At 41.0% G+C, this 16,685-nt stretch overlaps 2 protein-coding genes across 8 annotated transcripts in view; both read right to left on the bottom strand.

Moving 5' to 3' along the window:
• LOC143525424 (protocadherin gamma-C5-like) overlaps window positions 1-16,685 on the bottom strand; it is a 186,532-nt gene that overhangs the window by 150,541 nt on the left and 19,306 nt on the right. The window contains exon 1 of one of the 7 annotated variants that reach the window (XM_077019342.1): window positions 2,575-5,114. The exons of the other annotated variants lie outside the window; for them this stretch is intronic. Coding sequence (XP_076875457.1) covers window positions 2,575-4,986 — 2,412 coding nt within the window. The 5' untranslated portion in view covers window positions 4,987-5,114. Of the gene's footprint in view, window positions 1-2,574; window positions 5,115-16,685 lie in introns of those variants that run through there. 7 annotated transcript variants of the gene reach the window in all.
• On the bottom strand, window positions 8,641-15,581 carry LOC143526118 (protocadherin beta-7-like). Its single transcript, XM_077020774.1, has 2 exons — window positions 13,107-15,581; window positions 8,641-8,793 (listed from the first exon to the last, which is right to left on the bottom strand). The coding sequence occupies exons 1-2, from the start codon at window positions 15,504-15,506 to the stop codon at window positions 8,641-8,643; spliced, it is 2,553 nt and encodes an 850-aa protein (XP_076876889.1). The 5' UTR covers window positions 15,507-15,581.

Raw genomic sequence — 16,685 nt, 5'->3', positions numbered from 1 at the left:
TAGTGAGACGAGCATGTTCTATAAACTACTTGAAATATTTCCTCTGGATTGTGAAGGTAACGGGTATAAGATCAACTGCTATTCATGACAAGTGCAGATGTCATTAGAATGATTAACGGTGATTTCCGCATTTGGTTTATGTCTATCTGTACTTACAATATGAGCGTTGTGAACCCTTACGGTTCTGAAGACCTCTATAGTAATAGTATATGGACTCAAGAGGGAAATTGTTGCTCAATTCATAGCAAGTATGGAAATATATTACTATTTTCACCGTTGAATTCTGATGTCACAATTCACTGAACAAACGTTACCATCGACAAACAACTGACAAGTTCAAATATCTCAAAAGAAGAGGCAGTTTAACACACGGTTATAATATTCGCCACTATGTGTATAAATTAAGATGAAAATAGGAATCACATAGAATAACGTTGTAATGTTCAGTGTATCTATGCTGGTGTTTACATTTCTATATTTCTGCACAATATGTCATTGCATAATAAAAGGGTTCGTGTTCAGTGGCCTTAAAGTACTATATGCCCACAAAAGAATAGATGGATCGTAAACTATTATTTCAGCACCACGGAAAGCTCCCAGTCCGGTTTCATTTTGGCACTGAAGTTTGTCTCAGATTTCACTATATTAAGATCTTGGCAGCGCTGACTTTAACACGCTTTTGTTTCCCTGCTCAATATATAAAATTTGTCCTAATAGAAGGTTACATGCAGTTGATTACAGTTACGAGACAATGGCAAACACCAGCAAAAGATGTAAAAAAAAAATACTTAAACCAACACAAAAAAACCCATCCGCGATACCACGCCTAGTTCCACAGGTTTTACCAATTTACTGATGAAAACCGAAAAAATCTGCTGGGGAAAAAAGCTTTGGATTCAAAATTTCATGCCAAAAAAAAAAAAAAGAATATAAATTTGCAATATAAAATATAAACCCTTGTGAGATAATGGAAAAATGGGTTGTAAGAACATTACATGTTTACATAATTACATCAAAGATGTCACGGTTACAGCTCCAGACCCCTCCTTGTGGGTGTGTTGTTATGATGTCTGCATGCAGTTATGTCCATGTTTTTAGTTCCGTGGGTGTGGGTTGTTAGTGAGCGTGTTCGTTAGTCTCACCTGTGCCTTGTCTCGTGATCCCTGAGGAATGTGTTCAGCACCTATTTAATGTGCGTTTGCGCAATGTCTCGTGCTTGTCTTTGTGTAAAGTTTGTGCCTGAGTAAGTGTGTGTTGGAAGTGCTTGCGCTGCCGCACTGCGCTTCACAATAAGTGTTCATTAAAGTTGTATGTTGCACCATTTCTTCGTTCGTCGTGCCTGCCTCCTCCGCATGTCACAAAAGACAAGACTATTCACTATATCTGAGATCAATGTAGTTAAAATTTACAAGTTTAAAGGAATACAATTGCAGCTTTGTACAATAAGGCATTAAGCTGTGTTGTACAAAACAGTAAGCTGATAAACATTTCAGTCAGCAATTTGAATTACTATATTATAAAAATCCACACTGCCACAACAAATTCAAATATCTGCACACAGCACCATAAACAGAATTAGATAACAGTGATTAATTTCTTGCCAGACACTTTGTTTTGAGACTTATCAAGTAGCAATTCAACAATTAGGAGCCAACTAGATGTAAAGCAATTTTAAGCAGAACGAGGCTAAGTAGAACTGTGCTGAAATGCCCAGAGCCATAAATGTGCATCAAACCCACAACCATCAGACAGAGCCAAATGCTAAGACAGCTTCCTTACCAGTAACAATAATAATGGATTTAGCCACAAACAATAATAAAATAATTCCTGTGTGTGAACTGACAGAATTTATGTTATAAACTTATTGAGTGATTGTGTAAATGTGATTTATGTAATGAATATTTGTAGCTGACTGTAAATGTCTGGAAGGACAACATCTTGAACAGCAAGATGTTCAAAACGTCTTTCTCAGTTGGGTTATAATGAACAATTAAATGGAAAAACCCAAGATAAAGAAGCCATACATGTCACCTCCCTGATCCCTGATCAACTGACAGACTACTTTGCATAGAATGACACAATGAAATGGATTTACAGAAAATATTCAGGCTAAAACCTGAAGGGTAAAAATTATGCATCAATTAGAACATGCCATTAGTGAATCATGCTGAAATCCCTTTCTATACTAAAAAAATATATATAAAATCTGAGTAAATTTCAAAAAACTAAAATTTTAAAAACCACCTTTGTTCAATAATTAGCACCCAATATCGTACTGAACAATGACGAGCCACTGAAGCAAAGTACAAACACAGCAACAGCTTCCACAGAAACCTTCAGAGAGCTCTCTCACAAGAAAACAGAAATTCTGTATCACTACATTAACTAATAGAGAATAGAAAATGGTTTCATAATTGCACAATGTAAAATGTGAAAATCATTGAAATAATGTAAATACATAAAAACAAGTGGTGAAAGCCTTATCCCACCAAAATGTACACTAAAGTTGCAGTTACCATTGTCAAGCACGAAGAAAATTGGCAATTTACACTCTATAAATCAGCAAAGGCTTACCTCTGGATCTGATGAACCAACAATGAAAGAATTCTCTTCAAATGGATCATTCTGATTTTGAATCCTGTTGAGAGTCTGAACTGAGGGCAGCGTGTTGTCATTATAAGATGTGATGAACTTGAAGTCACTGGTGCGTGAGCCTGTTGTCAGATACGTGTCATAATTGTAAGAACTGCGGAGAGTTCCAGCTCCCTCCACCTCTGCATAGTTGGGAGGGAGATACGCACTGGGAATGGTGACTGCTCCATCAAACAACAGTCTGGGCTTTCTCCTGTGACAAAACCTCACAGCCACCATCAGAATGATGAACGTCAGGAAGAAGGTGGACACAGAAACCAGTGCGATGATCAAATACGATGTTAGTTTGGAGTTGCTCTCCTCATATGTCATGTCTTTAAGTTCAGGAACTTCAGCCAGGTTGTCAGAAATAAGTAAATATACAGAGCAGGTAGCAGAGAGAGGGGGCTGTCCATTATCTTTCACTGAGATAATGAGGTTCTGCTTCATGCTGTCAGATTCAGTAATGTCCCTCAGGGCTCTGATCTCTCCACTATGGAGACCAATGGAGAAAAGTCCTGGATCAGTAGACTTCACAATCTGATACGACAGCCACGCGTTCTGTCCAGAGTCAGCATCCACAGCGATCACCTTGGAGACCAGAGAGCCTGAGAGAGCAGCTTTAGGGACCATCTCAGTCATTAAAGACTTTCCCTCAGGAGCAGGGTATAATATCTGTGGAGAGTTATCATTCTCATCTGTTATGAACACACTCACAGTCACATTGCTGCTGAGTGGAGGAGAGCCATTGTCTCTGGCTACAACCTGGACTTTGAAGTTTCTAAACTGCTCATAGTCAAATGACCTCACAGCATGGATCACCCCCGTATCTGCATTAATGGATATAAATGAGGACACTGGGACACCGTTGACCTCACTGGGCACCAGAGAATACAGTACTGTGCCATTCTGCCTCCAGTCTGGGTCTCCTGCACTAACAGAACACACAGAGGTGCCTGGTTTGTTGTTTTCTATCACATAAGCACTGTAGGATTGCTCTCCAAATACAGGGGCGTTGTCATTTACGTCTGATACTGTTAAATGAATTGTCTTGGAGGAGGATAATGGAGGAGATCCTCCATCAGTGGCAGTGATAGTTATATTGTAATCAGACTCTCTCTCTCGATCCAGCAGATTTGTTGTTACCAGAGAGAAATAGTTTTTAATGGATGGGTTCAATTTAAAAGGAACATTTTGCTGAATGGAGCATCTGATCTGTCGATTATCTCCCGAGTCTTTATCCTGAACATTAATAATGGCCACTTCAGTGCCCACAATGGCGTTCTCAGGTACAGGATTGTTCAGAGATGTAATAATGATTTTAGGAGCATTATCATTTACATCAATAATTTCTATAACAACATTCGCTGTGGATGCTAAACCAGATCCATCTTTGGCCTGTACTTGAATTTCATAATATCTTTCCTCCTCGTAGTCGATAGGTCCGTTAACTTTCATTTGTCCAATTTGATTATCAATCATAAACAATTGTGCTGCATTATCAGCAATGCGACTGAATTCGTAAGTTACTGCTCCATTCGCTCCTTCATCAGCGTCTGATGCGCTCACAGTAACTACTTCTGTACCCAACGGTGCGTTTTCAGCCAGTGCGACTTTATATACCGCCTGAGTAAATACCGGAACATTATCGTTAGCGTCCAGCACAGTGACGTGTATAATAGCAGACCCCGATCTCTGAGGAGTCCCTCCATCAACTGCGGTAAGAACCAAATTAATTTCCTTCTGTTCTTCACGATCCAGCTCTTTATCTAATACAAGTTCAGCATATTTGCCTCCGTTCTTGTTATCATGTACAGACAAAACAAAATGTTCATTCTTCTGGAGCGAATAGCCTTTAATTCCGTTTTGATCGATATCAGAATCATGAGCTTCATCTAAAAGGAAGCGCTGCCCTTTCAAAGCGGACTCGCGAATTTCGAACGTAATGCGCTCTTTAAGAAATTTTGGCGCATTATCATTAACATCGTCAATATTCAGTGAAATACGATGAATCTCTAGAGGATTTGCCAACACAAGCTCATAATTCAACATGCAAGTCATTCTAGAACCACAAAGCCTCTCTCTGTCGATTGTGTCTGCTACGATCAAATCTCCAGTACTCAGGTTAATGTCAGTATACCGTTTCCCGCTGTCCTCCGTGTTTATTCGGGCCTTACGTGCTGATAATCGCTGAGCATCGACTCCAAGATCTTTAGCAATATTCCCAATCACATACTGGCGTTTTGTTTCCTCTGGAACTGTATAGCTCAGATCTCCTCGGGCGGTACGCAAATCACAGAACAATAACGCTAAGAGCAGAGAAGATAACAGGGCTGAAAGCTTCGTACATCCCATATTGTCAGATTTGAAATGCTGACCTCTCGATTAATTCCATTTAACTTTGTTAATAGCGTATCTCAATATTTCAAATAAAAACGTTCGCGTGATAAAAGCCAGACTACTCCATTTTGCCTCGCGATTGGTCTTGCACTCATAGAATGCAGCTGAATATTTAAGAAATGGGCGGAAAGCTGTGGGAGATACACTGAAGTGATGGTGAACAGCGACGCTCTGAGTGTTTAAAGTTTACTACAAGTACCGCAAGTCTAGTGTGTTTAATGACTTAAGTGAGACAAACATGTCCTTTAAGCTAAAATATATATATTTAACTGGGTTGTGAACTTATTTAGAACACTTAATAAGAACAGCAAGTGCTATTCACGACAAAGTGCATAGGTCATCAGAATAATTAACGGAGATTCCTGCATTTGGTATATGTTTATCTGTACTTAAAGTATGAGCATTGTGAATGCTTACAGTGCTGAAGACCGCTTCAGTAAGAGCATACAGACGCAAGAGAAGAAATGCTGTTCAATTAATAACAATAAAGGGAATAAATTACTATATTCATTGTTGATGTATGACTTTTGTTCAATGGTTTGTGACGTAACAACTGACACACAGAACAACTGCAAATCTCTGAAGATGTAGTTTAAATCACGGAGATGAAATTCTATTTGTAGAATGCAAGACAAAAACAAAAATCGCATAGAAACACGTAATGTTGGTGCACAATATGACTTTTCGTACTGGTAGCGTTGATGTTTAGTGGCCTTACAAATCTTTATGCCCATAATAAAATGATCGGACTAGGATATATTTGTTCAGCACCACGGAGAGCTCCCAGACCGAGTTTATTTTGGCACTGCAGATTGCGTCAGATTTCAATGTTTTAAGAACTTGACAACGCCGACGTTAATATCCTCAATTTTACTGTTTTTCTACCTCAAATACTATGACACGTGTAATAATAGAAGGTAACATATATTTGCTAATAATTAATAGACAATAACTAGCACCAGAAAAGATTATAAAAAAGCAGCAAATCCACTCTTAATTCGAATAGATGATTTTCCAATATTATGATCAAAAGATTAAATAAATAAAAAAATCTGTTGGTGAAAAACGCTTTGGATTCATAGTTTCATGCCAAAAATAATGGATATAAATTACAATGTAAAATATACATCCTCTTCACATGATGAATTACTGGTGGCAATAACACCTATTAATTGCATTTGAAATCAATCTATTTTAAATTCACAAGTTTAAGAGAACAAAATTCACAAACACTCCAATTTTGTATTAATGTGTGTTGTGCAACATGGTTATGCTGCCAGATACTAAATGGATGGAAACTTTTTTTTTTTTTAATTGAGGTCGCTTCTACACAGCTCTTACACTTCACACGCTCGGGAAGAACAGTTTTGTGCAAGCCGGGAAAATAGACACTGTACGAGAACATGGCACGTCGGGATTTAATCAATGAAAGGAAACAAGCTCACCTACTGGCCACCTACTGGGATACCACTGGTGAAAAACTATAATTTTTTTCTTTAATGGTAAACTGGTAAAAAATTCAGTCAGAAATTATAATTACTATATCATAAAAAATCCACATTGCCACAACAAATCCAAGTCTCCCCACATAGCACCATTAACAGAAGTAGTTAATAGTGTTTGATTTTTTTTCCACAGAAACTTTGCTTTGAGACTCATGTTTTCCAGCATCAAATTAACAATTAGGAACCAACTAGATGCAGAACAGTTTAAACAGCTTCAGTTTAAGTAGAACTGAGCTGAAATTCCCACAGCCATGAATGGACATCAAACCCACGACCCTCAGAAATAGACAAGTACTAAGACAGCTCTGTAACCACTAACAATAATATTGCATTTAGAAAGGAACAGTAATACAATCATTCCTGTTTGTTAGAAAGCGCAACGGGTAAAACCATGTCCTAGGCAACGGTAGTAATGCAGTCCGAACGGGTCGGGAAAATTGCTGTCACACACTGACAAGCGGCAGATCAACTAGTGAGTGAACCGAAGCTGCCTGGACTTTCCGTGGGTTTTTTCCATATTTCCTGTGTGCGTTCTTGAGGGAATGTGAGTGATTTCTACCTTCTGATTATTGTTGCGGTTTGTGTTTAACTGAATTATATTCGCAGGTCGAGTTGACTCGCGTTAGTTTAGTAGCATTGCAGCTAACCTGAAACAGCGAACTATTGTTGTTGTGTATATCTTTTAACGTTATGCTGTTAAGTAATTTCTCCATCACTCATATTATTTCTCTGTTACTGTATTATACTTAAGTGGTGTTTTGTATTTAGATAAGGAATCTTACTGGCGAACTTCTGCCCATATTTATTATTTACTAATGTTTAAACGTAATTGCTGGATAAGCGGCCCGTATGGCAGTTATTTACTAATGTTTAAACGTAATTGCTGGATAAGCGGCCCGTATGGCAGTTATTTACTAATGTTTAAACGTAATTGCTGGATAAGCGGCCCGTATGGCAGTTAACTTCTAATACATTGTACTGTTTCTGTATATTTTCAGACCACACGTCACACACGTTACCACACACATACACACACCCACGCACTTCCACACACTTTACAATTGATGTCAAGAGCAACATCTATTAAAGAAACAAAAAGGAGATCTCTCTGTCTCAGCATGTTGATTCTTTAACTGGAATCAGAGTCCATGATTCACCGCCTCAGCCAGCAATCCTTCCCTTTGAGTTTTTGCCCCGCATCTCAAACGCTGTTTAATGTATAAACTGACAAAAACAGACGTTCTAAATCCAGCAGAACCTGTAGGAATGATATGCAATTATTATATATGTAAATAACGTTTGTAGGTATGATTATAAACGGTCTGGAACAACATCAACATCTTGAACAACAATCTTTACTATTTTCTTGCAAGTGGTTGTGGGCGTCGTTGTTACTTTGCGTGAAGGTCTGTCCAGGGCTGTGGTATGGTCTGAGTACGTGGCAGTTGAGGCAACGGACCATGAACATAGTACGCTGTGATTCTGGATCCTTGCCGAGCCAGTATCAGTTCGTAGATGTTGCAGTGTTCTAATAGTAGTTGGTTGGTTAATAACATGCACGGTTATGGTTGTTGGAGAGAAGATGGGCGGTAGGGCCTTGTGAGGGGTATGGGAGTGGCATAGGATATTTCACCATCTTATCCTGTGTTTAAGTATAATCAATTCTCTAGGCTACCTAGTGACCGCTGCGAACAGGGCAGTTGACAACAAAGGAAAGTCTTTGTGGCAGCTTGGAGAGACAGCTGACAAGGGGGAATAGACCCCACCGGGGCTGTCATGGGCTAGCTACTCATGATGGCGGCACTTGCGGAAATATCCGTGTGCGTGCAACCTTAAGAGCTACAAAGAGACTTAAGAAAACATTACCCCTTGAGTCTGCGAGAGCTGGGGTGGAAGATGACTCACAGGATGGTCACAAGGCTACGAACTCTGGAATGGAATCGACAATGAGAAAAAGCTCCAGCACAAAGGTATCCGCCGCGATTGGAGGTGAGATGCAGGAGTGTGTCTGTGGATGGAAGAAGGTTACGTCACTTAGAGGGCTGAGGATTCATCAAAGTAAGAAGAGGTGGTAGTGCAGGGGCACTGTATTGAACAGTACTTCTTACGGAGTAGTTCGAATCAGTCGGTTGAAGTCCAGCGGCAGGTTGTACACCACAGCCCGCAGGATATCAGTACCTCTGTTACTAAGGAAGTGAACTGCAGTAAAGACATACAGGATGATGAGTCTGAGGTTCATCAGAGGAGAAGCGGAAGGCTGGCGAAGGAGAAGGGTCTTGTCCAGAGAAATAAGGTAAGATGGCCCACAGCAGTAGATAAAGCAGGCTGGAGGAGCGTAAATGATGATCTTAGAGGTTTACTGGCTAGTCTGAAAGGGTCAGCAGAGAGTAAATTGAATAGATTAGGTGGAGTCATTTATGAGTATGGATTGGCTAGGTTTGGGAAAGTGCAGGTGAGGGAAAAAAGGCAAGAGTCTGAAATCTAGGCGACAGGTAGAAATAGCTGGGCTTGTCCAGGAGTTGAGAGCTCTGAGAAAACAGTGGAAGAGGGCAATGGATGAGGATAAAGAGGGTATCAATTGGCTACAGAGAAATCTGAAGAGTAGGTTAGCAACTTTAAGGAGGGCAGAGGTGTTAAGGAAAAGGAGAAGGAAGAAGGAACATGCTAGGGCAGCCTTCTTCAGAAATCCTTTTGGGTTTGTGAAGACTTTATTTAGCAAAGAGAAGTCTGGTAGACTAAATGTGGAAAGAAAGGTATTAGAAGAGTACTTTGAATGTATGTATAGTGATAAGGATAAGGACAAGGAGTTGGAGCTCCCAGCAGACATTCCACCAGTGGGCACAATAGGGGGCTGCATGGATGTCAGCCTCCCAAAGTGGAAGGAGGTGCAAAACGTGGTTCGCCATGCAAAGGCTGGATCTGCGCCAGGGCCTAATGGTGCGACGTATCAAGTGTATAAGAATGCACCTGATGTCCTGAAGTTTTTGTGGAGAATGATGGTCGTAATGTGGAAAAAAGGGACTATCCCAAACGAGTGGAGGAGAGCAGTGGGCATCCTGATTCCAAAAGAAAAGGATTCCAAGGAGATAGAGCAGTTTTGACCAATAAGTCTCCTTAATGTAGAGGGTAAAATCTTCTTTAGTGTAGTAGCAAGGAGGTTAGTAGAGTACCTAAAAGTAAATAAATTAATTGACACCTCAGTACAAAAGGCAGGGATTCCTGGTTTTGCAGGTTGTTTGGAACATAGTAGTATGATCTGGAGTCAGATCCAGGCAGCGAGGAGAGAGGGTAGGGATTTACATGTGGTGTTTTTAGACCTAGCTAATGCTTTTTGGTCCGTGCCGCATAGCCTAATATGGAAGGCGTTTGAATATTTTCAGGTGCCAGCAAATATTACTAGGCTGGTTAAGGCACACTTTGAGGATATTCAGTTATGTTTTAATACAGGAGAATTTGTTACAGCATGGCAAAGGTTGGAAATGGGTATAATGGCCGGATGCACCATTTCGCCTTTGGCATTTACTATGGCCATGGAGGTGATAATTAGGGCCTCAAAGTGGGTTGTAGGCGGTGAAAGACTGCGAGATGGGTTACGGCTACCTCCAATTAGGGCTTAAATGGATGACATAACAACATTAACAACGACAGTACCTTGCACTCGGCGGCTATTGGAAAAAATATAGGGAAATCTTAGGTGGGCTAGGATGAAGGTAAAGCCTAATAAATCTAGAAGTATATCAATAGTTAAAGGCAAGTTGGTGCAGGAGAGCTTTTATATGGAAGGTGAGTGTATACCATCGGTACAGGAGAAGCCAGTTAAAAGTTTGGGCAGATGGTATAGTGCAGCATTAAATGATAAGGAGCAGGTGGCGATCTTAAAGACAGAATTGGTGCAGGCAATTAATAGTATAGAGAAGTCGATGTTACCAGGAAAATTAAAATTATGGTGTATCCAGTTTGGCTTGCTTCCTCGTATTAGATGGCCACTGACAATTTACGAGGTACCTATCACAGAGGTTGAGAGGTTGGAAAGGATTTTGAATAAAACAATAAGGAAATGGTTAGGTTTGCCACGTTGTTTAAGTAGTGTAGCATTATATGGAAAAGGCATACTAGAACTACCTATGACTAGCTTAGTTGAGGAATTTAAATGTGCAAGGGTGAGTCGAGAGTTGATTCTATTAGGATCTAAGGATAATGTCGTAAGAAAAGCAGCATCAGTGGCTAAGGTAGGGAGAAAGTGGAATCCACGGGTAGCGGCGCAAGCGGCCGAAAGCGCGTTAGTGTTGCGCGATATAGTAGGCTATGTCCAATGTGGAAAAGCGGGCTTTGGATCAGGTGTATCATGGAAAACATTTAATAAGGCCACATCACCAGAGAGAAGGCGAATGGTAGTGAGTTTTATAAGGAAACAGGAAGAAGATGCTCGATGTGCAGTAGCAGCGTCTCAGGCAAAACAAGGCCAATGGCTTCGTTGGCAGAGCGTAGAAAATAGGCGGCTCACCTGGCAGGAAATTTGGGCAATGGACGCTGGGCGCATCAAGTTTCTACTTGGATCAACATATGACGTCCTTCCAACTCCTCAAAACCTCGCACAGTGGGTAGGTGAAGATCCTGAATGTAAGTTGGCTCGCTAAAGCACATTTTGTCCGCATGCCGTGTTAGTTTGTCACAGGGGCGATATACATGGAGGCTTAATCAAGTTCTAAGTGTGCTAGTGTGTTTATTTGATAAGAAGTGCCTAGAGGTTAATGCATTGACTAGTGTTTGTAATCGGTACGCAAGTAGGTTTGTGAGGGAGGGTCAACGTGCAGGAGAATGCGATTGTGCCGTTAATGTTGGCAGGTGGGGTGAAGCACGAGATTGGAAACTTCTAGTAGATGTAGGGAGAAAACTACAGGTTCCAGAATGCATAGCAGTAACTTCACTGAGGCCCGATATGGTGTTGTACTCGGAAAGTAAACGGATTGTTTACTTTATCGAATTAACGGTTCCGTTTGAAGATGCGGTTGATGAAGCATTTGAGAGAAAAAAGTTGAAATTCGCTGACTTGGTGGCCAATGTGTGAGAACGCAGATGGCAGGCACACATAAGACCAGTAGAGGTAGGTGCTAGGGGTTTTGTGGCTAAATCTATGACATCGTTGTTAACGCAATTCTGCCTTAGAGGGAGAAAGTTAAGATCAGCTGTGAAGGAGCTGTCAGTGGTAGCTGAAAGAGCTAGCCAATGGCTGTGGATTAAGAGGGCACAGACTACTTGGGGTCATGTCCCATAAAGGTGGCTTGACTGGTCTTATGGGTGAGATGTTGGGAAGGTGAAATGTGTAACATAAAAGGTGTTTGAACAGCAAGCTTTGAGGGGGGTGAGGCTGGGACGCCAGCCCTCACCGTTGAGCCTCCTGGAGGTGTTGTGGGCTCAAATCAATGAAACACCAACGAAGGGAGGTGCCCACCTGATGACCCCAGTGAAGAGCTTGCAAGTGGTTGTGGGCGTCGTTGTTACTTTGCGTGAAGGTCTGTCCAGGGCTGTGGTATGGTCTGAGTACGTGGCAGTTGAGGCAACGGACCATGAACATAGTACACTGTGATTCTGGATCCTTGCCGAGCCAGTATCAGATTGTAGCTGTTGTTGTGTTCTCCTCAAGCAACTGGTGTGTGTATAGGATGTGTCGTTGTTGCTTTGTTTGAAGGTCAGTCCAGGTTGATGTGGTGATCTGAGTACTTGGCAGTTGAAGCAATGGACCATGAACATAGTACGCTGTGCTTCTGGATCCTTGCCGAGCCAGTATCAGTTCGTAGATGTTGCAGTGTTCTAATAGTGGTTGGTTGGTTAATAACATGCACGGTTATGGTTGTTGGAGAGAAGATGGGCGGTAGGGCCTTGTGAGGGGTATGGGAGTGGCATAGGATATTTCACCATCTTATCCTGTGTTTAAGTATAATATCTTCCTCAAAAGGATTTTCATAAACATTTAAATGGACACAGCCAAGAAAATAAAGCCATACATGTCACATCCCTGATCAACTGAATGACTGCTTTACATAGCATGACACAATGAAAGAGATTTACAGGAAATATTTAGGCTAAAACCTAAAGTGTGAATATTCTAAAAACATCCATCAACCAGAAGACACAACCCTTCAGAGAACAATATTCAAATCCTAATTAGTGTAGCAGAAAATGTGCATGTAATGTAGGTACTTTACAAAAAACGAATAGATCCCAAACTTCAACTTTGTTATGAATCATTCGTATCCAAAATCATACTGAACAATGACCAGCCACAGAAGCAAAATACAAACACAGCAACATCTCCCACAGAAACCCTCACAGAGCTCTCTCACAAGAAACAGATCAATTCTGTGTCATAACTATTAACTAATAGAGAACGCAACAGTCTTTCATATTTACAGGATACCAATTGTGAGAATCACTGCAATAAATGAAATTATTTAAAACAAGTATTGGGGAAAGCCAGAATACAATTACAATTACACCAAATCTGCAAATAAGCTTCTGAAAAGCATAGGCAATATCAAATTTACTGTCTATAATACAGCAAGGGCTTACCTCTGAATCTGATGAAGCAACAATGAAAGAATTCTCTTCAAATGGATCATTCTGATTTTGAATCCTGTTGAGAGTCTGAACTGAGGGCAGCGTGTTGTCATTATAAGATGTGATGAACTTGAAGTCACTGGTGCGTGAGCCTGTTGTCAGATACGTGTCATAATTGTAAGAACTGCGGAGAGTTCCAGCTCCCTCCACCTCTGCATAGTTGGGAGGGAGATATGCACTGGGAATGGTGACTGCTCCATCAAACAACAGTCTGGGCTTTCTCCTGTGACAAAACCTCACAGCCACCATCAGAATGATGAAAGTCAGGAAGAAGGTGGACACAGAAACCAGTGCGATGATCAAATACGATGTTAGTTTGGAGTTGCTCTCCTCATAAGTCATGTCTTTAAGTTCAGGAACTTCAGCCAGGTTGTCAGAAATAAGTAAATACACAGAGCAGGTAGCAGAGAGAGGGGGCTGTCCATTATCTTTCACTGAGATAATGAGGTTCTGCTTCATGCTGTCAGATTCAGTAATGTCCCTCAGTGCTCTGATCTCTCCACTATGGAGACCAATGGAGAAAAGTCCTGGATCAGTAGACTTCACAATCTGATACGACAGCCACGCGTTCTGTCCAGAGTCAGCATCCACAGCGATCACCTTGGAGACCAGAGAGCCTGAGAGAGCAGCTTTAGGGACCATCTCAGTCATTAAAGACTTTCCCTCTGGAGCAGGGTATAATATCTGTGGAGAGTTATCATTCTCATCTGTTATGAACACACTCACAGTCACGTTGGTGCTAAGTGGAGGAGAGCCATTGTCTCTGGCTACAACCTGGACTTTGAAGTTTCTGAACTGCTCATAGTCAAATGACCTCACAGCATGGATCACCCCCGTATCTGCATTAATGGATATAAATGAGGACACTGGGACACCGTTGACCTCACTGGACACCAGAGAATACAGTACTGTGCCATTCTGCCTCCAGTCTGGGTCTCCTGCACTAACAGAACACACAGAGGTGCCTGGTTTGTTGTTTTCCATCACATGGGAGCTGTAAGATTTCTGATCAAAAACAGGTGCATTGTCATTGATATCTGCTACAGATAAATGAATAGTCATGGAGGAGGATAATGGTGGTGATCCTCCATCAGTAGCAGTGATAGTGATATTATAATCTGTTTCTTGTTCTCTGTCCAGTATACTTGTGGTTGCCAAAGAAAAATAATTTTTAATGGAAGGATTTAATTTGAAAGGGACGTTTTGCTGAATTGAACATATGATTTGTCGATTATCTCCTGAATCTTTATCCTGAACATTAAAGATGGCCACCTCAGTGCCTACAGCAGCATTCTCTTGTATGGGGCTGTTCAGTGATTTCAGAATAATTCTAGGTGCGTTGTCATTTATGTCACTGATATCTATAATAATTTTCGCAGTGGACGCTAAGCCGGGACCGTCTTTGGCTTGGACTCCTATTTCATGGTATTTTTCTTTTTCATAGTCGATCTCTCCCTTTACTGTAACTTGTCCAGTTGTCCTATCGATAGAAAACAGTTTAACAGTTTTATCGGAAGCCCGACTGAATTCATACGTAATCTCCCCGTTTGCACCTTCATCAGCATCCGCGGCGCCCACTCTAACTACGTCAGTACCTACAGGCGAATTCTCAGCTAAAGTGACTCTGTAGACAGTCTGAGTGAAAACCGGACTGTTGTCATTAGCGTCCAGCACAGTCACGTGTAAAGCGACCGTACCGGACCTCGGAGGGGTGCCGCCATCAGTAGCTGTAAGTATTATATTTATTTCCTTCTGTTGTTCCCGATCCAGCTCCGTCTCCAGTACTAATTCAGCGTATTTTCCTCGGTCCGTGTTCTCGTGAACGGATAAACCGAAATACTTATTCTTCTCCAGAGAGTAACCACAAACTCCATTATTCTCAATATCAGAGTCATACGCCTCATCCAAACGAAAGCGCTGGCCCTTGATGGCCGACTCGCTGATTTCCAAAGCGATGCGGTCATTCGGAAATCGGGGATTATTGTCGTTAATGTCCTGAATTTGGAGAGATACGCGATGGATTTCAAGCGGATTTTCTAAAACGAGTTCGTAATGAAGAGTGCACGGAACCGCTGATCCACACAGCTCCTCTCGGTCTATTGTCTCTGAAACAGTCAAATCTCCAGTTCTCATGTTAATATCACAGTACCGTTTGATGTCCTCCGTGTCAATCCGCGCTCTGCGAGTCGATAACTGTTTGGCATCGATTTCGAGGTCCTTTGCTATATTTCCAATTACGTACTGAATCTTTGTTTCTTCGGGAAACGTATAGGTCAAATCTCCATGGACAGCATACGCGGTGCAACATAAAACCAAAACGATCAGAAAACGCGAAAGTATACTGCATGCCATCGTCGACGAACTTAAATATATATATTCAGCACAACGCTTTCTAAAACTGGACAGTCGTCGACATGTCGTTCCATCTTAAGCACTGCTGCTAGACGCTGTGGACAAATATTAAATAGCTGGGTGGAGATGGACGTCTCCCATGTACTGTTGGTGAATAGCGACGCTCTGTGCATTTTCTGTTAACTGCAGTAGCCCGTTTATCATCTAAACGTTTAATTTACTTTGTTTACGTGTTACTTATTTTGACATCCTGCTTTACAGCAACCGGTTGAATTAAAGTATACACATATCACGCTGTAAATGTGCTTTGACTATCACGGAAATGACAAAACAAATTTTGTAAATGTGCTTTCACGCTGTTTACATTGGCATCACAACAAGTACATTTCTCAAACCAGTTAGTGCAAACAGCAAAATTCAGTGAAACACCTGCAAAAGCAGATACTTCACTCAAACTATTTGATTTTGCCTCAAAAACAAATATTTAGGTTAACTTCTCAGTACCATCAGAATATCTAGTCTGTGTGTCATTGCCTTTGAACAAGGCAGTCAAAATATTTAGTCATGTTGTCAGTTGTACACTGTAAGTGTATTATAGTGGAAACTAGCTAAGCTTTTGATTTCAAGAATTCTGCACATTGTGTGGTATATCAAAAATGAAATGATATGATATGTTTATACGGTAATATTATTTTACTGCATTGTTTGCACTGCAATTTATTGATGAAAATGAATCTGATTTAAATGCAGGAAAGACAGACTGTTTGGAAAAAAAACTTTTGGAAAAAATGCAAAATTAGAAACGTCCTCTACACATCCAAAACAACCTGAGCCAACAACTTAAGGAATTATAGTGCTGTCTGTTCTATACAGCGTAACACTCCCCTCTGGGCCACATATTGTCATCCACATCACACTGGAATCTTCCTGGAAGATCTAGTTTGAATTTTGTACAGATTGTTTCATGGTCGTCTGGTATCATTTCATAATCCAGTCAATAGTGGAGTGCTTACAGATTGATTACGTTCATAACCACTGTTATCCTGTATAATGACTTGCTGGATTTCTCTCAACCTTAAGGCATTACTGTGTACCAAACAGTCTTACCCCTCTACATCACACAGTCTTACCCCTATACACCACACAGTCTTACCCCTCTACACAACGCAGTCTTACCCC

Source organism: Brachyhypopomus gauderio, chromosome 10, assembly GCF_052324685.1.
Source record: "Brachyhypopomus gauderio isolate BG-103 chromosome 10, BGAUD_0.2, whole genome shotgun sequence".
Classification (NCBI taxonomy): Eukaryota; Metazoa; Chordata; class Actinopteri; order Gymnotiformes; family Hypopomidae; genus Brachyhypopomus; species Brachyhypopomus gauderio.
Note: the sequence above shows the minus strand (reverse complement) of the source record. Positions and strands in the feature narration are given on the sequence as shown.

What these genes read in the sequence shown, in the direction of transcription:
- LOC143526118 (XM_077020774.1), bottom strand. Translation starts at nt 15,506, where the DNA reads ATGGCATGCAGTATACTTTCGCGTTTTCTGATCGTTTTGGTTTTATGT. An exon ending in TTGCTTCATCAGATTCAGAG is followed by an intron (nt 8,794 to 13,106) that starts GTAAGCCCTTGC and finishes CTCCTTCGCCAG; the next exon opens with CCTTCCGCTTCTCCTCTGAT.